The sequence below is a fragment of the Megalops cyprinoides genome, chromosome 1 (genome assembly GCF_013368585.1).
Source record: "Megalops cyprinoides isolate fMegCyp1 chromosome 1, fMegCyp1.pri, whole genome shotgun sequence".
Classification (NCBI taxonomy): Eukaryota; Metazoa; Chordata; class Actinopteri; order Elopiformes; family Megalopidae; genus Megalops; species Megalops cyprinoides.
In genome coordinates, this window is record NC_050583.1 from 43,095,337 (window position 1) to 43,121,466 (window position 26,130).

At 41.2% G+C, this 26,130-nt stretch overlaps 2 protein-coding genes across 2 annotated transcripts; one reads left to right on the forward strand and one right to left on the reverse strand.

Moving 5' to 3' along the window:
• Positions 1–77: 77 nt before the first annotated feature.
• Positions 78–16,447, reverse strand: LOC118779138 (26S proteasome non-ATPase regulatory subunit 11-like). The gene is made up of 13 exons (XM_036531061.1): positions 16,337–16,447; positions 13,450–13,551; positions 12,582–12,778; positions 12,133–12,190; positions 11,170–11,364; positions 10,368–10,512; positions 9,876–9,936; positions 8,569–8,631; positions 8,246–8,371; positions 8,089–8,124; positions 6,011–6,062; positions 5,325–5,467; positions 78–3,415 (listed from the first exon to the last, which is right to left on the reverse strand). The coding sequence occupies exons 1-12, from the start codon at positions 16,425–16,427 to the stop codon at positions 5,325–5,327; spliced, it is 1,269 nt and encodes a 422-aa protein (XP_036386954.1). The 5' UTR covers positions 16,428–16,447; the 3' UTR covers positions 78–3,415.
• A 1,833-nt stretch (positions 16,448–18,280) lies between these two features.
• On the forward strand, positions 18,281–22,364 carry LOC118790957 (cyclin-dependent kinase 5 activator 1-like). The gene is made up of 2 exons (XM_036548123.1): positions 18,281–18,913; positions 20,509–22,364. Exon 2 carries the CDS (start codon positions 20,666–20,668, stop codon positions 21,578–21,580), a length of 915 nt encoding a protein of 304 aa, XP_036404016.1. The 5' UTR covers positions 18,281–18,913; positions 20,509–20,665; the 3' UTR covers positions 21,581–22,364.
• The last annotated feature ends 3,766 nt before the right edge of the window (positions 22,365–26,130 follow it).

Here is a 26,130-nt window from a genome sequence, read left to right on the forward strand (position 1 = left end):
TACATTTGATATTGATGAAGTTAGAAAACACAAACAAGCAATCATTCCTTTTTCTTTTTTTTTTGTTATTTCTGTTGGGTTGGCATCGGTCAACAAGTGGATGGCTTAGGGGCTAAAATATAAATCTGTTTCTGACTCAGAAAAGGGCAACTTGGGAGAAAAGAACACATAGTACCAAAAACAAACTTGCAGACTGTGGGATATGAAAGATGGGGGAAGAGACCAGAAATGTTTTCCAAATGACTAGTTTATTAACAAATATCAGGGGCCAAACTGAGCCCAAAGGTACCTGTATAAAGGAGACAACGCGGTGTTAAAGTCCATGTTATACAATGGGTAGCAGAGGTTTGCCCTGCCTAAAGGCATTTTGCAAGGACACTGGGCTCTGCCCAGGGTTTCACCACGTCTTTTTCTGTCATAATGGCCAAGCCAAGATGACAAAAGAAAAAAATCTTAACTCCCTGTTACACAAACGCTAACATCTCAGACAAGGCCCCATTCCATTACGATATGACTCCATACAAGATACTAATGAAATCTGAACAGGCGAGTAGACTAGAATTCACACACTGTGATGTTTCATGAGACAAATCCAACCTTTTCAATAGCTTGCAGTTACATCCTTTGACTGAACAATTTAAAAAATCATATTCACACAGACAAAAGTAACCATGCTAGGGAGAAGGATATGACCCTTAACAACGTAATTTTGCTTTTATATGTTCACAGGTTGGATGCCAAGCTACAGCTTGACAAAACAGAGCAACCATAAAGATGACCTTGTGCTTGGATGGTAGAAGTGTAACTGACGATTGGGTGTTGACTGATTAAACTGAGGCACAATCCGTACCATGTGAAGGGACAGGCTAAGACATACATACTATAGTGTTGCTGACAACCTGCCAACAGACATGAAGGATGTGTTGGACAATGTCTTCATTTATAAGACTGTCAGGAAGTTAATTTATGACTGTGCCAATCAAACTCAGACAGATAGATTCAACCCTCCACACTACATTGATTCAACATAAGTGGTCTGTACTAAAATTAGAAAGCAATTCAGCAGCAAGTTCTGGCCAGTACTGTTGTCAGAAAACCTTGATTTAAAAACAGAGTGAAATTACCACAGGAGGAGATCCTTCAGATCAGATTTTGTGTTTTTCATCTTGTCACAGGAGAATAACCTGTCATCGATCGCTCTCTTCTGGGGACAGGTAATTCTGTCCTGATACAGCAAATGAGTGTTTTGAGAAGACACAAGATCAAAGGCTGTAATTCCTAGCAATAAAAAACAAACCTATTAATAAAACAAAATGTGGACAAGTCAGGCAATTGCCCTCAGGGGAATCCAGGAAAGCAAACCATGCCTACTGTGTGATTTGGTATTTCCTGCACCAACGTTCCACTATGCAGACAAAAGCCACTCATTCTTATTTTACATTCACCATAACAATTTAAGAAGAAAAAAAATACAAGACATCGATCACTGTCCATTTTTAGTGTGGATCCACAATATTGGCATTTCTACCCTTTATCAACAAGGCAAATGAAAGCTTTCAATCCTTACCACCACCGCTAAATACAGACTTGGCAAAACTACCTCCACGCTTGAAGGCATGAGATCTCTTGCTTCAAGCATGCGTGATCTCATCTCAGAAGGGCTGGAAACCAGCAACTGCCTTTCTACAAGCAACCAGCTTATCTATGGTGCACCAGGTGAGCATATGGCCAACCCTCTGTCCTCTGAGGACCAGGGACACTGATGTCATTAATACTTTTGTGAAGTCTGTATTAGAAACCCTTTTCACATGGGCACACTGCTGTAGAGTGTATGCAGTTCTTACCACAAAGAGCTGAGGGCACAATGTTAATAAAGACCAAACACAGAGCATGGCAATATGGACTTCAGTGGACATAATTGCCTCCTGGCATAATTTTAATGCAATAGTTGCCCTACTAACCCAAGTCAATGCACCCTCATGGCAATCTGAATCTGAGGCTGTAGTCAGGACCTCAAGCCAAAGAGCTGAGCGTCCCAGATATTATCATTTCACTATTATCACTGGTGTTCTTGCTTTGTCCTTCATTTGCGCAAACTGTCTAACCCCCAGAACATACACAGGTGCTGGCCTGCCTTTCTGCCCACACTGTTCTGACTATAGTAGCAATTAGCCACTCCAATGAGCTCACTGTGAACACTCTGGGCTTCACCAACAGATCACATGGCCAACAAAGTACTCAAACCCAACTACAAACATTGCAGAAGTTAAACACATTGTGCTTGACAAGACATGGGTCTTTCAAGCCTGCACATATGCTCAATGTCCACTGCAAAACAGCAGTCCCTGTCCCTGCTCCAGTTCACACACAAGAACATCTTATGTTTCACTCAAGCTAAACCCCACCCAGGATATCTCCTAAATAGAGCGAACTGTTGACAAGAGGCAAAAGTCAACCTTAAAAAATATAATTTGTTTATTAGAGAAATTGGCGAAAAAAGGCTGGGGATTGGCAACTCCTACTGTAGCTTCTGAACTACTAATGGAGTAAAACAGAATGTAAGAATGCACTTCTGACAAAAGAATCCCTATGCAGACCCAAGTGCTCGTGATCTAGCACAGGACCATAACAGGGTGGAATATGGAAACCATTTTATTTGTTGTCTTCAAGATGAGTGGAAAAATGAGTGGTTCTCCAATTCCATCAAGCTGGTCTCCTTACAAAAGCACTTACGTTTGGATGATAACAACAACACGGGCAACAGCACAAGGGATGGACAGACTGGTAACGTTACATACAGACACAAATGACAGAGCAGGAAGGAGCATTGTGCATGTCATGGACCAAACAAACTTTCCGGAATCTTCCACATCTTTCTATCCATGCTCCATCAACCAGTCAATGTGCTTCAGTAAGAGGTACAACAGGGGAAAAAAGGAAGGTGTTCCATCTGTGGTGGCTCATCTTGACCAGAACCATTTCCCCATACCTGTCAGTTGGGTTTTTCTGGGCTTCGAGGCAACAACATACCTTTGGGTGGTAACAAGAGTAGACTCACGTCTGTGTAAGCCTAACCGTTTTATTCTGAAGAAGATGGATATAGTTATATATTTATACTGTATATGCTTTAAATTTTTTTTATTGTTATTGTACAATTTTCCCTGATGGCCTGCTGGGGCCGCTGAGTGTTACAGAGTACTGAAAAAGAATACCAAAAAAAAAAGATGCAATTGAAAAGTTTCGTCCATTGAAAGAGAAGTTAAAAACTTTCCGCTGGGAACTGAGGAATCCTGGTGCAGTTTGTGGGTTCTTTCTGTAGTTCACTTTTTTTTTTTGTTCCCAACCCTTCCCCCCTCCTCTCCCAAATGTTCCATACACCGGCCACACGCGTTCTCCACAGATGCAGTCTTCACTTCTGTGGATAAGAAAGGTCATAGGTTACTGGGGGTACCGTGCTTCTGCATCTCTAAAGGGGGTCCACCAATGACCCCTCTTAACATGGGCTACACAGTTTGCTTTTGGGAATGAATGGAAACTAAAAAAACATTTCCTTTTATGTACTTAAGAATGGTAAACTAAAAATAAGTGTATTTAAGTTGTTCCTGACCTTACAATTTGGCATGCATCCACATGAAATGCACAGAACTGTCTAATGAGGCAAAGGACTCACTGCAGATTTTGACTGCTGTGGAACTGGAACCTATTACCAAATTTCAAAATATCAGATTTTACTGCAAAATGGAAAATCAGGGGCTCTTCACTATAGATTCCTATTTAAGCAAATGCAAGGAACAAAAGAAATGTATAGAGTTGTGGTTGAATTATACTCTCATTTTGAGGACTTTGAATCAACCCACACCATTGTCTTCTTAACCTGCTTAATCTCTTAACATTCCTTCCTGTACATAATAACCGTACCATCCTTTGCTTTTATTAATCTGACAGTGATATGAAAATTTTCAGTCTCTGGTGGTGATTCATAAAAGAAAAAAGAAAAACATCACTCAGCACTTTGAAAGCCGAAGCTATGTGAATCATTTGGTACATCAAGGAAGTTTATGGAAGAGCACAGCATTAACCCCCCGGTGTGTGTCCCTTTGTTACCGCCTGTGCTGATTCACTGTTTCCGGTCTACAGCGGCGTGTCTGATTTATATGTTGGGTTCAGGCATGTGAAAATCTTCTAATCCAATTAATTTAATGCAGGCATCCTGGGACCCCAGGAGATGTCCTCAGTCTTCTCCATTAACTGATATGATGGAGAAATGCACACATGAACCCTGGTGAAAGGTACAGAATGCTTTCTCTCTCTAACAAACTTCTTTGGGCATCTACCGTCACTAGTGAATGTTTTCTGGTCAACAGTTCATCAGAGGAAATGTCAATTTGATATTACTATTCTCAGTATAGGCCATGAAACCTACAATTTCAAAAAAAAAAACAAAAAAAAAAAAACATTGACCTTGGAAGCAATATTGAAGCAATATTGAACGGGTTTTGGAGATCGTTCAGCAAACATATCCCAAGTCTTTACTTTTCATTAGCTGGTTCCAAGGAAAGTCACTAAACATATCCTTTCTGGCAACCAACCAATCCATTTTCTTGTATGATTAATCCCTTACAAACTGATACATCAGATGACCGTCCATGGGCACATTACCACATTTTCAACACTGGAACAAACAGATCAGTTTTTTCCTCACGTGCCACCTTACCAAAACTCACATTCATGCTTCTACTGTGACAATAAGCCCAAATTCCTACGGCCACTGAAGCAACACAGAGGGCGAGGGGTGTGGTTTTGATGGCTCCGCTTCAGCTTTGGAAAAAGCAAGCCCTCTCCACTTGCAATAAGCTCAGAAATTATTTTTCCTCCAATATTAACTATGTTCAATGTAAGAAACCATTTAGTTTATTTAACTCATGGCTATGAGAAACGATCAGTATAACTGAGTATGAATGTTTAAGCCTTAAAGTTAAAAGCACAGGTGTGTAGCTTGATTTCAGAGACTGACTCACACATGAACACAACTTTTTTTCCATTTAAGCAAAGCTGCGCAAGATATTCAAAAGTTATGGCATACTGCCTTCATCAGTGGGTACCGTTATGTTTCATTTCCCCTGTTTGACTAAAACTAAAACCAAGGGGTTTAAGCAATCCATTATATTGGATTATATTGGTATGCTGGTGAAATTACTACGATTTTCTGTTTTATTCCTATACAATGCACATTTTATGTTACACACTTTAAATATATTGCATTTACAAAACAAATAATTATTTTCATCATTACCATCATTAGTGTGGAAAGTAGCAGTGCTCACCTATGTTAGCTTTTTTGCTTTGTTGTAGAGTGAATCCACTACTTTGCTCATGTTCTGAATGGTTTCCAGGGCTGCCTCATAGGTCTTGTCTACTGGGGGCTCATCAAATATGATCAGCACCCCTTCTCCCTGGTCCAGGATTCCTGTAGTGAGCCAAGGGAAAATACAAGGACAGGGACAGAGATGAGTGTTCACTGGAGCACCAGACTGATTACAGAGCAACCAGAAATACACACCTAAGATCTGTCATTAACAATTTTGTGCTACATGCCTGCCTTTTTGGTACTTCCTACAAACCGCCTGAAATCAGCCCAAAGTAACCAAGGAAGCCCAATGAATATTCAAAACCCTAACCCTGATGTTTGTTTTCTCAATCAGGCCTCAGTCACTGGTCTGCCCTCATAAAAAAGATGTGGCTGGATAATCTTCTCCTGACAGTTCGAGACCAAAGCCAGAGAGGAATAGGTGGATACACTAACCCTGAGGCCTGAAAGATAAGTGCCAAGTGCTTTGGCAAGAGAGAGACATCACATGAAAAGGAGGGTGGCTTCTACCAATTGTACATGAGGGAGTGTGCATTTGATGCTAAGAGGGAAAGTTGTAACTGAAAATATCACAGCAAGACAAAGGAACAAGGTACATGTAGAAAAAGGGGGCCATGAAAACACAGTATGAATTCTATTTACCGTGGAACTTCTTGTCCAAAATCATCTGTGACAATTTCCTCTCGACATCTCCCTGCGAAAGAGTGAGAACAGTACAGTGAGAAACAACAGAGATGCACCTGCAAAGATTATGTTCAGAACATCAACAAGACATTTCACTAGTCTCGTGAGGGCTTCCTCTTTTTCTTCTGCCCTATGCGAGAACCCTTATGCAGTGGCCACACCACATACAGGGAGTGCACTGCTGGGCACTGATGGTCACCTCTAAGTTTTCTTGTGTGTTTTTCTGCTGATGTTTTTAAAAACTGCTTTTAATTGCTTATTATTTTTTTTATAATTGCTTTTAAATTAACTGAGGTCTGAAAAAGACTGTCACTGTCTGTTATCCAGATACTTTTAATTTTTCTCCCATCTTTTACAAGGTCATGCCCTGCCATCAGACTTGTTGCCCTACATGTTATCTGCAATTACAGCACATGCTTGACTACAGCGTCTACAGAGCCAGCACTTGGACGTTAATATTCCTTCAAGGCATTAGTGAATCCTTTGAGAAATAAGGTTATGCAGTGTAAAAAGCAAAGTGAATGGATTAGAGACAGACAGTTATCAGCTTGTGGAAATTCTTTCTTAAAATGAACATTCTGTGGCTGCTACAAAATATGCCCCACCAGAAGTCATTTTCACTAGTTACAAGCGCATAATCTTAATGTTTACCTTTGAAATGATGGAAAAATATTTTTTCCAAGATAATCTATGTTTTGAAGGGCTGCAACCTTTCCATAAACAGAGGACAACTTGTGCATCATACAGAGTGACAGAGACCATCTGATACAGTCACTTTCAGTAATGTTGTAGATAACATGCTTCCCCAAGATGGCACTGTGCTATCTAACAGAAGACTATGCCTTGTGTATTCTGCTGTTTGGTATTTCTCTTCAAATGGCATTACAATGTGGAAAAAGAACTTCTGATTGGTTGATACTATGCAGTTTCTGCTATTTTCTTCTGTTGTCTGTTCCCACTAGCTGGTTCCCTCCTAAACATTCATGCATGGGATTGTTGATAATAGTTCTGTTCTCTGATGCGCAGAACAAATCCAGTGGAAAACTTCCAGGATTCTATACTCTAGGCACCACAAATGCATTTCAACAACAGTCTGTCTTGGACCACAAAGAGGTTGTAGCAAGTGTATAGCCAATAGTGTTGTGAGTGCTGGATTTGTAGAGTTGTGCCCAAACTTTTACAATATCACAGCACTTGTGAAAAGTTCAGCTGCAGGATCATCAAAGCATACATTTACTCTCCTATCATGTTGTGTAAGAATATTCATTCCTTCATGAGCTATAATAGAAACTCAAGGTGTATTCCAAACCCTGGGGTGGTCAACAGTAATCCATATAACTACGAACATCTATAGATTACTATTCCTTGAGGATTCAAATTGAGTTGAGGAAATATCATCGCTACCTTTTTTATTACAGTCTTAGACTTGATTGTTAAACAATGAACTTATATCACACACAAAAGAAATGTCAAAATATGAGAGAACTCGACCAAATCCAAGTGACTACCAAGTGGCTGGTGAGACTACCCTAAATATCACACACAATGCATTCATTTTAATGATGGGCTTGGCAGCAATAACCAGCTATAATAGGGCCCAAATACTGTCTAATGCAACATGCATGAGTGCTGAAGTAAAAGTAAACCTGGCAAACTAATGTCAATCAGATGCAGAATGGTCTGCTAAAACCTGTTATTTTTTAAGATTATCCATACTCTCTGCACACTTCCATACTATCATATTATGAATGTTCATGAGGAGGACCTGCAAGCTGTAATAAAAAGCATGGAATCAGGAACTACAGTGTACCAACCAATCAGAATGCTCCACCAGGACAATACCATTTATGGAGAAACACTGGCTGGCAGCAGAACACAATTTGCCAAAGGATTATAAATGAAATAATACAATGCAATTCAGATATTCAACTGAGTGTCAGCCTGTGATTAACATTTTTTGCAGTTCTGCTGTAAAAAAAATGACACCAAATGGTATTTCAGTGTTTCCCCCCCAAATATGACAAGATAATTCATACCTTTGAGAGTTTGATTAGAGTTGATATGTGTTCTATCTGGAAAACAAACAACAAAATACTGGAGTTAAACGAGGGAACAATCTTCAGCTACAGAGAGACTATGCATTCGGCGTGGGTGCTAATGGTAAGCACTTTATGCAAGAACTGTGCCATCTACCTGTACTCTGGAGAAGGGCTCAATGACACGAATGAGATTCTGTTCCAGTAAGTTGTCATAGAGCTTGGCCAGGTGGGTGTTGATGATGGGGTCATTCCTCAGCTCTGCTCTGTATTCTGTCAAGGCCTGAGACACAGAGTGTAAGACACAACACAAAGCAAATGACAGAAAGGGAGTGAGACAGCTGAGAACGTGTGAGAAAGAGCAAGTGAGGCAAGGGGAGCGTGAGACAGAACAGCTCCAAATTCAGCACGTGATAGACAACTGTGTGAATGGAAACCCTGAAGAAACTCTGCCCTCCCCCGTAAAAGCCCAGGTCTCACCTTCTCAAAATCTGCCAAGGACCTGTTCTTGCTGGCTTGTGCCACACATTTCAGTGCATCTGTCTGCAGAAATAAGGAGGGGAAGACTGTCAGCTTGCCATTTGGCTACATGTTGCAGTGGAACAGGTAAGACCAAACCGGATCGGACATGGCTGTGACCCTTAAGGTCAACATTTCATCTTAGCCCTTTACAAATAATATATGCCATGCACTCTCATGCCTGAACATTCTTCAGGGAAAGGTGAATTGTACTGCAGTCACTGAGATGCCATTTCATTTTGTATTCAGTGATATAAGGTGAACCACTTAACAGTAATGATCTACCTTGACAAAATGTGCTGAAATATCATGGCATGAAACATGACTTTTATGCATGTCTTTCAACTAAGCTTGCAAATAAAGGACCCAATGGCAGGCGAGCAGCTGAAGCAGAACAGGGATCTAAAGTACACCAGCTTCATTTTCTCCTCCTTCCATCCATTTAAAATCTGAAATACAGATGCACCGACAGTCCCTGTTGCAAAACTACTTAGCAGCTAGCTAGTCAGTTAGATGGGCTAACCTTATCAGCTAGCTATTTTAATGCTAGCAAGGTTAGTTAGGTTAGATGTAGTGGAAAAACAGCACCATTGAGTTTTTAAGTGGCTAAATGCCTATCATACTTAACTAGCTATCCAACAAGATTGCACGGCTTGCAATCATGTGGTAACAGCTATGAAGTTCCTCAGCTTTGTAGCTGAACAAGTGTTCAAAAAATAAATGTTATTTACCAGACATTTTCATAACTTCTGAAAGCTTTGTATATATATAAAAAAATCTGATCACCTAAAAAGTTTTATACCAACAGATACCTTGGAAAACCTGCATACCAGAAACACTAGTGTCCTCATTTAAAACAGAGGACTTTTTCATTTTCATGAGACTGAGTCACATTTTGTTCCCTCTAACGTGGTCACTGCCCATGCCAGATGTTGACAGAATTTCTTCAAATAAATGTGAGCAGAAGGGTCTTAGCAAAAATTACTGGCCTGCTTGGGCTGTTTGTGAAAGGAAGTGTAACCCCACCCCATCCAGCTGTTCCATTCACAAGCATGAAGCTCATTGGTTGGAGGATAGCTGATTGGTCCTGTGACTGTTTATGGGGATTAAAGCCTTGCTTGACTAGACAGAATTACAGCTGCTTGCCAAAAGAGCCAAATCAGACAAATATCCTTCAACCTGACGCCCTTCAGAGTGCTCAGGCTTTTAGGCCACAAAGTGGTGGTATGAAATTCAGTAACCATTTCCATTGTGAGCATGGCCCTTACCTGTCGGCCTGCATACCGTAAGGCCAGTTTGCCGCTGATTAGGGCCTGTACATCCTCTGGCCTGAAAGGAACACAGACCACAACCAACAGCATTTATCCCAATCTGAGGAACCCACATATGCTATAGTAGATGCCTCAAAGCCAGTGCTTTACACCAGATCTCAAAAAACACAGTGCATTCAAGTAACTAAGGCACCATAAGGGGACATAATTATTAGGGACAGCACATATCTTATCATCCAACCTCAAAATGTATGGGCAAATTTAATAAATCACATGCCTGTCCAAGAATTTTTTTCTCAGGCTCCTTTATATGTCCTCATTTCCCCATTTAAGAACACAAACATTTCAAACACTTGTACAATTATGTGCAAGTCCCCGTTGAGAAAATTGGACAATGCATACATCTATCATACTGTTAAAGAAGCCAAAGGCACTGCTTTCTGACACTAGGCATTCATTGCATTTCAGCAGCCCTGCATTGACACTCACGAGTTGAGCATGATCTTGCACAGGAGCATGTACTTGAGCGCAGTGATGGCCCTGGGGCTGTCGATGGAGTCATAGCCCTCAAATGCCTCGTAGAAGTACGAGTAGGCCGTCTTCCAGTCCTTCTCTTCGGCAGCATGAATGATCCCTGTGGAAAGGTCAGGATGGGGTCAGCCTCCTCAAAGGGTAGCACTGAGTACACCAGGTTTTCCTTCCACCCAGTAGAAATCCTTGTTTCTGTAGGGCAATGCACCCACTGAGAATATAGATTTTATTCTGTGGCTCATGTAATGATGGATGAAGCTAAAACAGCTGAAGCCCTGAGACATTAGTCTCCTGTACATGACCAATAGCTTTTTTCCACAATTTAATATCATAGAAATTTACATCTTCACGATGCTCCATGTCATATTCTTCAGCATGGACAGCTGTTCCTGCTGATGTTTTGGTTCAGAATATGAATGAAAATGAGAGTATTAGAGGATGATTAGAATATTATTGTGAATTACTGTGTTCAGGGATTCCCAAATACTTCCACAAGCAACGCAATGGCTAAGCATAGCTTCAGCTCCATTGGTGTGGGTGTGAATGAGAATGTGTTTCTGAACAAAAATCAGACACCTATTTAATTAGTTAACTGGCCAAGCCTTCCAACTGGGAAGACCAGGTAGTGTAAATGAGTGCAGGGTGGTTAGTGGGTGTATATTTGTGGCCCTATTCAACATGAGCCCATTCACGTGGGGAGCAGGGCAGAAAGGAGTGCTGGACATTTGCCGGCAGGATCAGCAGCAGGTGGGGGACTCACCTGACTGCATATCCAGAGCGGCCTGAAGCTTGGGTGGGCAGTAAATGGCGTTGGCTGTGGTCCTGGCAGAAGTGAGGGCAGCGCGGGCCTTGGGCAGGTTGCTAAGTGCATGGTAGGTCTTGCTCTCGAGCAGCTGCACCTCCACCAGAAGTGCCTTATCATCCATCTTCTTTAGCTCCTGCAGAAGCTGAGAGCCTGCACATGGCCAATGAGGGGGAGTTAACGGTTACATAACAGTAATCTCTAAAACAATCATCTGGAGTGCGATGCATTTTCATGATGGGTTTATGAATGAAGTGCCCCACTTTGAAGTACCTTACCAGATGATACAGGCAACATGTTATGTTTACATGCGCAGGGTCCAGTTTTCCTAACCAGTTCAATTATTCCACTGTTTCAATGCCCTATCACCTCACATGTACGTAACACTGACACTGTAAAAACAGTCATCAAAGTTGAAAGATAAAAGACTGTTTGGTAGAACTCCACTATCATACACAGTCATATTCAGAAGCAGGGAGACTGGAGAGAAGCCTGTGTTTTGTTCATTTTCCAGAACGTAATATGACATTTGAACGCCTGTGATATATCAGCACTATTTGGCTTTAAAAACTGCATCTTATGAGTGAAGCCATGCTCCAGCAATGATGGCCCAGCTCCAGCTGATTTGTTACAAAGCCTTTAAACTTATAAAATCTTGTTAAACTTTCTAAAAGGACAGACAAGTCAGGTAAGAGGCTGAATGTATGAGTCAAACATTTGAAACCTGTAGCCCACTGGCCAGAACTCTGAATTAAAGCCTTGTCTGAAGTGAGAGCATGATTCATGCAAAGCTTTTGTTCTTTCATTGTGGCCAGAAGAAACAGATTTGATGACAAAAGAGGGGAAAGCCAACCACCTGCCACAATCAGGAAGGGGAGTATAGTGACTCAGCACGGGGCTCAGTAAACAGCGGTGACTCACCCAGCAGCAATGCCTCCTGGTACCTCTTAGTGTCAAAATACAGAGAAACCAGACGAGCCTGTGGAAAACGGAAGGACACTGAGGGCGCTGTGCCACTTCAACATTCACCACCCCAATTCTGTGACAAACTTGGACCGAAAAATTACAACATGTAAAGGATATTTTAATCATTTGAAACACCTGCACCTCAGCACCATAAGATAAGATGGTGCTAAGAGACAGCCATTTCAAATTCATACCCTTCACAGCAAATGGAAAATGGTATGTCACACCAGGGTTGAGAAACCCACCCCCCACAAAATTAAACAAAATTTTATTTAGGGGGAAAAAAAAAGACCAGCGGCCCAAAGTAACGGCAGGATGATATGTTCTGGGTCCCACAGCCAGCATTATATAGACCTGCTGCCTCTCCTGGGTCTTGCAGGAGAGATTGAAGCAGGTGGACTTACCTCCAGGGCCTGGCGGAGGAAGGTCCTCTTCTCGGACTTGGCCCATTCGATGCACTCCAGGCAGAGCTCCACCTCCTGCCCAGTCGCCGCCTCCATGTCCAGGAAGAGGTCCAGCAAGGAGCGCACCAGTCGGGCCGCCTTGGCCTTGCTGATGGAGATCAGGAACGGTCTCACATACTTCAGCAGGCCCCCCAGCTCTGCCGGAGAGGAGAAGTGGTCATCATGACCGTGGCAAGGACATGTGGAGTCAGCTGGGACTGACAGCGCAGCTTCAGTAAATCCAACCTGAGCGCCCCTTTCCCCTACAACACCGTGAGCCACCGCGATCTGTCTGACCCATATCTGAAGACAGCCGTCCAACAGTCTGCCACCTCTTTTCACAAAAAGGAAGCAGCCACTAAAATTACACTAGACAGTACTTAGTGAAGTTTCCCTAGCACCATCACCATCACCACCAGCATCAAATATATTTTCTGCCAACATGCAACTTATACTGGTAAACCCATCTTACACTTGAAGATAAAAAATTCTCTGTGACAGAGACATGGAAAATTTCTGCCTACCTAATCCGTGGACAGTGTGGAAATCATGCAGATAAACCACTTAAAATCCCCTTTAATGCAGGAACAGCCTCTCTTAGAACCACTGCGTAGTAATTACTGAAATATCTGTGCGCGATAAGGACAGTGTAGCTGTAACTGGCAGAAAATAACAACTGTGGTGCACGAGGTAAACATACAGAAGTCTTCCTCCAGCTGGTGTGTACACAGCGGACCTCCTACATCATGACATTCAGGAGTAGACCTCATCCATTCATAACAGCTTGTGCTCTTAGGGTGCTGCTAGCAGTAGGGTGTGAGGATCCTACCTGCAGCCTGTCCCGTCTTGGCCAGGAGAGTCCCCAGCTCCAGGATGCTCTGCTCTTTAACCCGTACTCCTTCCTCATCGTCCTCCTGAATGTCTCGCTTCACTGCAGGGAAAAACAGGCCACATCCAAGCTTAAAGCAAAGGAAAGTTCAGTGAACACCAGCAATTACTAAGGTGTCTGATGCATGAGTGAATATTCAACCCTTTCCTGAGTTCTGCCTGAGTAAATAATGACTCACCACAGAGAAATCTGCACTCACTTCCCATGGGAAAAAGACAAACTTTAAATGCAAGAGACTACCAGCTGGTTCTCACATTCTCCTACATCGATATTGCTCAGATGAAATGAAACAAGTTCCCTACCTATTTGAAATTCTGATTTTAGTAATTAATACAGCTTCCTTTAGAACAGATGCACAAAAAAATTCATGGAAATACAAATCAACTACTGCAAATAAACTGCAAATTTAAAAAGTACAAGATTTTTGTCATATTATATTGAGGTGAATAAAGTGACTTGGGGAAATCTGAATGAAAAAAAGCACACTACAAAATCAGCTGATGTCTCAACATGAATAATAAATTGGCTAGGATCACTGTGCTAAGAGTCAAATGACATCAATCATACCATTAAACAGGACTGCCAATTTAGGCATTGTGTCGACATATTTAGCAAAGAGAAAGACGAAGACCACAGGCCATCCACGCAGTCACTCCAACACTAACAGAAGAAGAAAAAGGCAGTCCATGTGTTCACAGATTGTGCACATTTTTTTTGGCACAGAGCACAATATGCCGTAATCTAGTACTCCTTATGACATAAGAAACATAATATTCACACAAGATTTGCAATTTCGTTTCATCAGGCTGCAGGACACAACATGCATACCAGAGTGCTACAGTTAGCCTTGCGAACATTTTTTCTCCACGAGCCATCTGAGTACTAGACACACTATATCCTCTTCAGAAAATTAATTTTCAATGTTATACAAACACTTGGGTTGCCCTTTGCTTCTTTCTGGAATGTCACTATATATAACATATGTTCAAAGCAATGAAGACACATTTACCCTATACATCATCACCATTTCTTTCCTTACCAATGTATTTATAACAAAACACTAACAGGTCCCTCAAATCCCAAAATCCACAGAAATTATGGAAGCAAACAAAATGCCCAAAACTTTCCACTGATTATCCATCAGTCCAACAGCCTAGGAATTTTGGATAACATTGTCACAAAAATGCCAGAAAACCATGGTGCAATTTAATTTAATATCCCTTAATTTGCACTATCAAAACAGCAAAGTGCATGTCATCACTATCAAAAATATACGCACGATGTTTTTGACAAAATTCCCCACTTTTACTTTATGGCGTGGACACAGATTAATTTTCTTTTTGGTAACAAATACCCGCTTCACTAGTTGTGTTTCTTTGCCAAAGCAAAGGACAATGTTTACTTCCATTTTTGATGAGCAACTGAAAATACAATTACAGATCAGTACGTCAAGGTCTGGCACTAAGGGTTTTCAGGTAGTCTCCTATGCCATGATTACCCTATTACGTCAAGTGAACTTGAATTCCCTTTTTAGCTTAATGGGACACTCACGTCGAAGTTATGAGGATTAGAAAAGTAACTTATGTTTACCATAACAGCATGTTCATCTTAGGTTTTTTTGCACATCATGCACATAGCTACCCATTTCAAAACATTGGACCAAAATAGAACCCCTCATGTTTCGCGCTACGCTATCGCCTAGCACACTTGTTGAGACAGTGCAACGTGACCCTCCTCAAAAATCGCCCTCTCACCGTACTACGCAGCGGGGAGAACATCACAACATTGCCACCTAGCCAAGAAAGGTTGACATGTAGCTAGCTAGCGGCAGTTGGTCATTTATTCATAATGCGATACACCACTTATCAGCCAAATATATCTATGTATGTATTGTTCAGCTACAAAACCACCAGTGGTACCTTTTTCGAAATTTTCGTTGGAAAAAACTGTAGCTAGATGGCTACAGTTCAACAATTAATTTGCCAGATACCTTTGGAAACAGGTGAATTAGCAAGAGAGGTAACGTCAACGTTAACTGGATAACAACAGTGATTAGCCACAAGTGGCGAAGCACTTCGGCCCAAGTATAGCTAGTAAGCTAACTAGTTACCTAAATTAGTCTTTGTTTGCAGCCAGTCAAGATTTATCTAGCTATGTTGGCTAGATATCTAACTCAGCGACGTGAGTGGCCAAAATTGTGAATTGGCTAAAGCTAGCTATTCATCAAGCAATAACCTTACTGATAGCTACAGCAAACAGGCTAGATGGTTAATTAAACAGTAAAGTACCTGAACCCAGACAAAACCCCTTGCTAAACTTGCCATTTAACTCTAGCCATTGTTGACGTACACTCTACCATACAGTTAGGTATCTATCAAGGACAAATTACTTTTCTCCGTTCATAATGTCACAGATCTTTCTCAGCGAGATACCCGTTAGCTAATGCCAGCTAGGTAGCGAAGTTAGCGAACGAGTTAGCTGTCTGGCTATTTGCAATGTAAGAGTTAGTGGTGAAATAAATAGGCAAATAATGTTTTGAAATGATGGCTACCTATCCTTACGGTATCAAAGCTGTATAATGTCATGGTTCAACACCTGGTTTTATTGTGAAAAATGTGTTTTATGCAAATAAATACAACTTTGTCCATTATGGTCTCCATTTCCCGGCCTACCATGTCCCTCACACAGTGAGTCAGCAGCAGCAGTTGCAAAGCAAACCGGCTCCCACAGGCGAACAAACCGCACATGGCAGCAACGGTACCGCGCACAACAACGCACAGAGTCCAATCCACCTTATATTCACTCACGCCGCGGTCATTTAACTTACCTATTGAATGCAGAATGTCGATGGACGCGTTGCGATCCGTGCTGAGGAGAGACTGAGCCCTCTGAAACTCGACCACCGCCGCGGCCGCCATCTTACCTATTCACAGGCAGCCAGTCCACAAACAAACGCGACAGCAGCAGGAAATTACCGCCACAATAGCATGCTGGGATATTGAGTTACTGGTAACCATTTTGGGTGATTGTTGTGTGGAGAGTTTACGGTTCTTAAATGCTTTTATCTGTAATTAAAAAACAACGCATTCAGCTTGCAAAAGGCCAAGTTCTTCACTGCAGAGAGTACACACATGTACAAAAGAGGTCTACTGTTAAAAGCTTTGACAAAACGTTTTCAGTGTAGAAATAAGGCTCCCATATTCACCAGTAGATGTGCATTTCAAAAAATAAACAAATAAATAAAATAAAATAAATAACGCTACCTCTGACACTGAAAGTATTGATGTCAAAATGATGCTGCCTCACAATCTGCCCATGCTACTTCATATTCTATTACAAAGTATAAACACACCTTTCCAAATAAATACAACCACCTCTTTGCTTTATTGATTCACATAGACCTGTGGTTTGCCTTTTTTGCACCAGAGGTCAGTGGGCTTTCCACAGTGTTTTATGTGAAACTGTGTAGCCAGTGCTGAAAAGGTCCAAGAAATAATGGAGTCTTTAGACTGCACACATAGTGTTGTTGAAGAACTATATTCTAAAAGGGATGTGTCACTGGTAATAAACAGATAATTTGATGTCGAAGATGAAAATTTCATTTTGTACTGCAGAAAATTACCTACTGGAAAAGATGGGTATGATTCACACACATTTTACAGATATGAATACATGGTCTGCAACACTGTAGCTATGTACAACCATATATGCTTTCTCCTGTTACTTTACAACATTTTGGTTTCATATCACACCATAACCTTGAAAGACCCCGTTCTATGCTAAAATGAGAAAGGATTCCTCCCCTCTGTTTAAAGCAAAATCAGTGTTAAGCTAATTAACCTGAGAAGTTTTCCTGTCAGCTTACATTCCACATTTTAGAATACTAAAAATATATTATATATATATATATATATATATATATATATATATATATATATATATATATATATATATAATATTGCAGTATTCTAAAATGTATTGTTTATTCTCTTAATATATCTTAAGTTTGAGCTGCCTGTTATGAATCACCAAAAGACAAATCTCTGTTAAACAACAGCTCTGCATTTATAATTGTCTTTTATTCATGTCTCAAATTAATGCCTTAAAAATTCCTCTTTAATAAATAAAATGAATTGGTTTTATTTTTATGTTGATCATAGGCAATATTGTTTATGAATTGCATTTGCATTTTAGTATGTGTAATGTGTCGATGCATTCAAATGTAATTTTCATCAGATTTTGTTAGTTATTGTTATGCATCCATTGTTATCATCATCATCATCATCAACAACAACAACAACAACAACAACAACAACAACAACAACAACAACAACAACAACAACAACAACAACAATAATAATAATAATAATAATAATAATAATGATAATAACGTGCACCTCAATCTGTTTGATTTTTCTTAACATGCACTGTGGCAGACAATGGTGGAGATTACAGTACAGTTCAGTCACTCTTTGTGTTATACAGTTTATAGTAGATAATATATCTGTATCCTGTAAACCAGGTGTTCACAGTCTTGCAGTTTGATTGTTGAGGTCGTGAGATGGAGTGGCAAATACAGCACCACGGACAGAGCACACAGCGGCGCCCGACCACTGCCGACTGATGAACAATCCGCCAAGTCCTTGAGCCAGCAACAGCGCACAGCAGCGCTAAAAACTGTCTCTCTCCTGGCGAGGACCAATAGCATCATATCAGCATCCCCCCAGCGTCCCCCCCCCCCCCCCCCCAATCTGTCTGTCATCATTGGAGCTGCAGAGAACCTGCGGATGCCTGCGTCAAGGCGTGCAGATTTCGCTTGTTTATCTAAAAACTGTTTTTCTTTTTATTGGAATGTGTATCTTTTTGCGTTGGAGCTATATTCGCCGTGAGATTACCGAGATACTTCCTTAATGCTCACAACATCAAGGGGACAATATAAACACTACAAATCAGGAGAACTGATATCTTATTATTTTTAAAGCAAACGGTGTTATTGTGAGCTTGTTTATAACAAGATGAAATTCTTTTGAGGAAGAATACAGGAAAGCGATTGTCAGAAAAGGGGGGAGAAAGAAATGTAGTGAGACTGAAAAGGGACTACATTTTTAGAGATGTTTTTTACATGTATCATCATTTTTGTGATATTTCATGGTAGTTCTACTGTAGTGTGATAACAGGGACCAATTCAAAAGGAAGATTTCTTTCGAATTCCATCATTACATATCGCCGTTATTAAGCACAGAGACGCTAAAATTCAGAACCTTGGACAGTGGCCGACGTACGCCGCCATCGAAGCAACAAAATCAACGCTGTCGGATTTAAAACCTCAAGATAAAATAATAGCAGCAAACCTTTGTCGGACTATTTTGGATTGTATATGAAACCTTAACCTCTTTGAAAACCAGTGAGTATCCATGTCTTGTATTTTGGCTTTTATTGTCTCGCAGTCTAGTCCTGTTTACTTCTGCCCTAATGGACTGAACTGCCGCAGGCAAACTGCTCCCTGTCCATACAAGTAATCTAAAGCATAATTATTTCATTTAAATAACTGAATCCATATATACATAATATATATATATATATATATATATATATAAATATCTATAATATTGATGTTTGACTATCCCGTGCGGATATTTAAAGTGATGGTTAGATTCCTTAATTTTTAAAATTTATTCTCCTTTAATGTCTTTCATCGGATTCTCTAGACTGGTACTCGATAGATAATGTGAGTGCATAATATGTAAATATATTTAAAGCAATAGGATGTGTCTGTAAGGTCTATCTAACAAAGCGACGCCAACTCGTAGTGTTTACTTATTTGGCTTCCATTTTACAGTTAAGATGGAGGATTTAGTATTCTGTTAGAGTCCAATCCGCATCGAAATCTGAAACTACAATCCGCCTGGAAACTATACATATTAATATTACGATGAATACCTTTTAAGGGTAGGCCTTTCAGAGATGTTTTGACAGGCTGAAGAGATGAAGATCCAGACCAGTCGTTTACAAACAAGTCGTTTAGATCCAGCTGAAGAAATTCGGGCTTGTTTAGAATAACAGATAAACTGATATTAATGAAAACACTAATGGGCGATTGAACAAAAAGCCAGGAAAAAATACGCTAAAAACACATCGCATCCAAATCATTTATGGTCTAAGTAGTGCATAGATTACATATCTACCGCTGTCCGTTAAGAGAGGTGCGTGAATCAGCAAGACTACTGATAGGAAATCAGACTAAAAAACTAATAAATAGTATTCTCAATAAGTGAAGAATACAACGGTAATATATAACAATATGTTATTTGAATTCATGTTTGTAGGATGCTTTGCCTTATATGCATTGTGTACACGTTTTAAAACCCATTTGGGTAGTTATTGAATCAATATGTTTCAAGCTATGTTATCATGTTACTGATGTATCATCAGTAAACCCACCAAATATATCCATTTGAGCTCAGTGCAGGGATCATTAATAAGTTAATTGATAAAGCAAGTGAAAGAGAATGCCATGATGACTTCAGTACCCCATCATTCTATTGCTGTGGTTATGGTGGGGTCCAGCTCAACATCAAAACTCAGTTTAAGACAGAATCACCAGAAGCTGATCAGTGGTTGCTGTGTATTGAATCAGTGCAAACAGAAAGAACAAGTTGCTGGTAGATACAGCAGGATTCAATTTCTCATATGAAGCAACACTATAGACACTCAGGGAGACACTGACTTACTCCTCCTCCGAAGGTCATCATTAGACCTACATTTGGAACCTTGATCTCAACTGCATTTTTCTGTTCAAATAATTATGTGCATGTGTATTGTTTCGTAGCCCAGACATGATTACATACACAAAAGCTTCCACAAGATCAATCAACATTATCATTCTGACCATAGTTTTAATAAAAACCTCAATTTGTTTTCCATAGACATCACACCAACAAATTGTCCGGGGCGAAGAGACAATGATTGTTCTCACAAAGGTCTGTCTCATCCTTCTAGGTCATCCCAGGGGACCTGTTGACAGGTTTTGTGTGCCTGAGTAGAGCTGGCCCTTGGAGTCGGAGTCACTTTGAGGTGGACTCTCTCTTCTGTCCTCCCCTAACCCAGAGAGGCTAACACACCTGCCCGCCCTCTACTCCCTCCCCCTGCCGGCACCATGGGCACTGTGCTGTCTCTCTCCCCCAGCTACAGGAAGGCTGCGCTCTTCGAGGATGGGCCAGCCACGGTGGGACACTACACAGCCGTGCAGAACAGCAAGAACGCCAAGGACAAGAACCTCAAGCGGAACTCACTCATCAACGTGCTGCCATGGAAGCGCATTGTGGCCGTCTCGGCCAAGAAGAAAGGTTCCAAGAAGGTGCAGCCCAACGGCGCTTACCAGAGCAACGTCACGCATCTCAACAACGAGAACCTGAAAAAGTCGCAGTCGTGCGCCAACCTCTCCACCTTCGCCCAGGACTCTGCTGCACCCACGCTCTCAGGCTCTAAGACCTCAGGCAATGTCGCCTCCTCTGCTAAGAAGGCGCCCCTGGGAGGCTCAACTGCTGCCCCTGGAACGCCCAAACGGGTGATTGTGCAGGCATCCACCAGCGAGCTCCTACGTTGCCTGGGTGAGTTTCTCTGCCGGCGATGCTACCGACTCAAGCACCTGTCACCCACCGACCCTGTCCTGTGGCTCCGCAGTGTGGACCGTTCCCTGCTCCTCCAGGGTTGGCAGGACCAGGGCTTCATCACTCCAGCCAATGTGGTCTTTGTCTACATGCTGTGCCGTGACGTGGTCTCCTCCGAGGTGGCCACTGAGCATGAGTTGCAGGCTGTGCTGCTCACTTGCCTCTACCTGTCCTATTCTTACATGGGCAATGAGATCTCCTACCCACTCAAGCCCTTCCTGGTGGAGAGCTCCAAGGAAGCCTTCTGGGACCGCTGCCTGTCCATCATCAACTTGATGAGTGCCAAGATGCTGCAGATCAATTCTGACCCACACTACTTCACCCAGGTCTTTGCTGACCTCAAGAATGAGAGCCAGAAGGAGGAAGAGAGGAGCCGCTTGCTCATTGGGCTGGACCGGTGAGGGGCGGGGGGTGGACAGTGGCCAGCAGTGGACCACTGGCAGGGCAGTGGTCTGCTCTTGTTTGGCATTTCTCAAAGAGGGTCTACGGCAGGTGTGTTTACATTGTTACCTAGCTCTCCAAAATTCAAACACCATACCACGAAGGGGCATTCACAAAACCTTGGTGGGAGTATGACATTGAACCATTGAAGCAAGAAATCCCCTGAATAAAAAAGGTAGTACTTGGTATTATAAAAACAACACTTAACCAGTTATCTGGTGTGGCTAAGTCACTCAGAGTACCCTGTTTCCCTTTTTTCTCTTTATTAACAAGAGGTAAAAACAGATTGTATATATGTAAATGACCTATCATGGGCTGTAGGGTGCGATAGCTGGGCAGGCTAAGTGATAGGGCTGTCGCCTTGCTGTCAATACTGCAGGTGCACAGAGGCTGAGGTCTAGTCTGAAATAAAGCAGCCTTCAAAACTGTAAACCGATCTGAGGAATTTACTTGAGAGGCAAATCAATTTAATAGCTATGAAGTTTGTCTTCATCAAAGGATTGGTGTTCACTCCCAGGTCAGAGGTTCAAGTATTACTAACAGCAGAGAAAGAGAAAACAACAGTAACCCAGTAATACTGGAACAGCTGGTGTGCTTTCCACAGCACCGAGGTTGTGAATGAGAGCTTTGGGCCACACACTAATAGAAATGCTAGACTGGAGCACACCCTCTGCATCTGATATACATACACACATTACATATGTGTGTGTTTGTATATATACATATATACATAAAATATACTGACACAGTACAAATGACAAAACTGAAAAAAGAAAAAACACAAAAAAATAAAGACATGTCTACAGCTCAGAATGTGGAAAGGAGACCACCATCTTATCTCTTGCTACAAGACTCTAGGAGAGTTGAAGAACTGCAGTACCACAGTAAGAGCAGGTGGTGGGGGTGGGGTCCGGGTAGTTGGACAGCATCGTTGCGCTTTGCATGACTGGATTACCACTGGCATTGCAGATGAGTGGATCACAGCAGCAGCATTCTCTCCCTGACCGGGGGAGGGGGAGCTTGGGGATGCTGGACTCTCCAGTTCAATGCCTCAGAGGGAAAGTGGAGATGGAGCCTGACAGCTGATGGCCTTGCACGTCCACAATCCCTTAGTAGTAGTGCTCCAGCCTACTACTGCAGCATTCATCAGAGAGCATCCGCACACATGCCCTGTATGTGTGTGTGTGTGTGTGTGTGTGTGTGTGTGCGCACACGTGTGAGAATCCATTAGACCTAAAACAAAGGAATAGCAAGCTCGAGATGGTGCACTTGGAAAGGATGGAGGGAATCACAGGTGGCCTGAGCGAACAGCTTTTCAGTGTCCAGAAGGAAGGACCACAGTGGCAAAAGAGAGGTTGTGTGTGTCAAAGGGGAGGGATAGCACCTTTTCTGGAAATAGTTCTCGTCTTAAGGATTACCTTCCTTTAATTTCATCTGGGAATAAAATAAAATGATTTTAAGAATTCATCAGCAGGCTGATGCCTGGGGTTGAATTGTTAACATATTTGAGTTAATGTTCAAAAGAGTCCCTTCTGCACATGTGACATTAAATACCTATTTATATTTTCAGAGGGTGACAGCTATCTTGCAAAGAGTCTGTTGAGAAAACACTTGAGAAAAACCAAAAAAGAAAAAGGAAAAAAAAAAACAGAACAAGTTTATTTTCCAGAGACAGGGTGTGAGTTTTTATCAGGATTTTTATCAGGTTTACTTTTTGTCTAAATGTAATCTATTCCATGTTGTCCTCTAAATAATATCAAATATAATGATGCAACAACAGTGTCATATGTGTCACAAAAATACAGTGGATCTGTTTCAGAACACTGAAACAGACGACCCCTCATTTAACATTGAATATTTACATAAAGAACTTTTCGTCACCTGGGATTTTTTTATGGGTAATAATCCCTAATAGTCACAAACCTAAAATGTACATATAATTCTAGCTGTCTTGTTCGCAATAACAAATAATAGAATACTTAAGAATACATAAAAAGGCTTACAAACACGTTTGTGATAGGGAAAACTAGTGAGAGTAACTGACAAGAACAAAGACAGCAGCTAAAACTATGAATTTTACATTTTATAATGAGGAAGCAAACCAGTAACAATTCTGTTATAACAGCAGTGTTAGGAAGAAAAGTCACATGTGTTCTGCTGGATGTGGGGAGGAGGGGCTACAGTGTGACAGGGAGTAGGCTACAACCTATGCTGCTGTCAAATCAGCACCAGTGAAATGCCCTTCAAATCAGCATGAAAAAGTAATCAACTGAAAGGTCCATCAACCAATCAGGCTGCGTCATGTACAAGAAGCCATTTAGTTTCACTTGAGGAGCTCATTGGAAAAAAAGGGCAGTCTGCCTCATCAATCTGTGTAATGTAACCACAATGGCAAAAGCTGAATGATGAGCACAACATGATCTTCAGCTCTATGAGAACACTGGATTAGATGAGTTGAGCTGTGCAGGGAATATTCTGGTTGACTGCTGCAGGGATCAGAGACCAGAACCAGAACGTTGTGAAATCCCCCTCTCACACAGAACTAAACATCACAAGGGGCGAAAGAGAAGATGGAGACCTCACCATCAACCACTGTCTACAGAGATAAGTGAAGCAAAACAAGAATGAACAATTGTCACAAACAAAATCAAAAGGAACTCGCTATACAAAAGATTATTTGCCCGCTTTCTTACCACATCAGTAGTGATCAATTGTGCATGCTTTCTTTCAAATAACTGTGTCTTTCAATTTACTTTCTGGAAATGAAAAACAGCAACAATGTATGCACATGTTGGTTACTTTTTAATTTTCTGCTGTTCCATGCTAAAAAACAAAGATTTCTCATTTGATGCAAGTTGTCTCCAGGTAATGAGTTACGTGCTCTTTTCTTCTGCATCGGCTCTTTAAACAAACAAAAAAATTTTGGAACTGGACATGTATCGCATACAAAGTGCCACCATGACCTATAAAGGCAGCATGCCATGAAACTGGAAGGGGTCAAATCTCTGTCAGGCTCAAGAACTGACCATGCATTATGACTTCACAAAGGCGTGAAAACAGTACTTTGGAAGCCATGGCTGACAGCTTTCCTGCTGTATGAACCTTGTTACAGGATATACATTGGGGAGACTGCAGGGCTTTGAGGGATTTTGGGTAAAAAAGGCTGGAACCATCGACCGCCCTTGAAGATGTGGCTATCCTGATTCACTAAAATGTGCCAATTTTTTCACTTGCAACACTAAGTAGTTGATTAAGAAATACTTAAAAAAAAAGAATAAGTAATTGTTCATTTTTCTCTTCTTTTGTGTATCTTGTTGCATACATCTTTGTTGAACAAAAAAAGAAAGGAAACCAGTGTTAGTAGATCTTAAAATGACAGGCACTCTCATTGACTGCATGTGCGCGTGAAAGTGGGTGCACGTGCGAGAGTGTGTGTTTGTATAGGAGAATGTGTGAGATTTATCTCAAGGGGACAGGCAGAAAAAAGGAGGTGGGATGTTCCAAAGGGAGGTGGGAGTATGGGGTGGAGTCTGACTTTTGGGAGGGGGTGGGAATGGGATGTTGAGCTGTTATGATTCTTTATTTAAGAAAAAAAGAAAACAGCCCTTAGTGTAATCGAACTTTTTTTGGTTTCTGCTTATTTTTAATTTATTTTTGTACCGTGATGGAAAATAAAATGCACTGATCGTTCAAGACGCACACAAGAGTGGGTCCCTCTGTTTCTCAGATTCAGAGCAGATAAATGCCAGTAAATTATTAGGCTTTATGTGCCAACCATAAAAAGTATACTAATATACAAACACAAAATGGGTTCTGATCAAACACTGTCTGAAAAGTACAGCCAGGGTGACTTTAAATATTCCTTCAACTTGTCACAGCCTCTGGCTTGCACCTAAATGTCAAATGATCTGGTTTATGTATCAATGGATACAGAGGGGAAGAAACAGAGATATTTGTAATAAAGATACAAATGTAACTGTACAAATCTCTTCATTCTATTAATATTAGCAATACACAACACCATGCATACTGAGCTGCCTATTTAATACATCAGCATAATTAATTCTCCAATTTATCATACAGTATTATACACCACATCTCATTAAGTCACATGTCTTTGCCACAAAAGACACAGTGCATAAGAATTTCCTTCATGAGCTCTTTATTACCCATCAGAGCAATGAACCAGTATTACAGAGCCTTCAAACACAAATTGCTGTTTTATGAGGGGAAACAAGGAATACCAATTACTTCTAGGAAAAATGCCTTCTAACACAATTGTGAAATATCTCTCTCTACATGGAAATATCAAAGCAAGAAGATCTACCCATTCAACAGAGGGTATTTTCATTCCAAATCCTGGACTTTATAAAGACAATTGCTGCTGTCATCACGATTTATAGGACTAACAGTTTAAAGCATAATCATCAGCTGAATGATAGGGAGGAACTGTCACAGCTCAGGCAAGGACTCAGGACCGGACCACGCAAGTTTCAGGTTCCGTGCGACT

What these genes read in the sequence shown, in the direction of transcription:
- LOC118779138 (XM_036531061.1), bottom strand. Translation starts at nt 16,427, where the DNA reads ATGGCGGCCGCGGCGGTGGTCGAGTTTCAGAGGGCTCAGTCTCTCCTC. An exon ending in CCAGGAGGCATTGCTGCTGG is followed by an intron (nt 11,365 to 12,132) that starts GTGAGTCACCGC and finishes GGCCATGTGCAG; the next exon opens with GCTCTCAGCTTCTGCAGGAG. An exon ending in TACGGTATGCAGGCCGACAG is followed by an intron (nt 8,632 to 9,875) that starts GTAAGGGCCATG and finishes TTATTTCTGCAG; the next exon opens with ACAGATGCACTGAAATGTGT.
- LOC118790957 (XM_036548123.1), top strand. Translation starts at nt 20,666, where the DNA reads ATGGGCACTGTGCTGTCTCTCTCCCCCAGCTACAGGAAGGCTGCGCTC.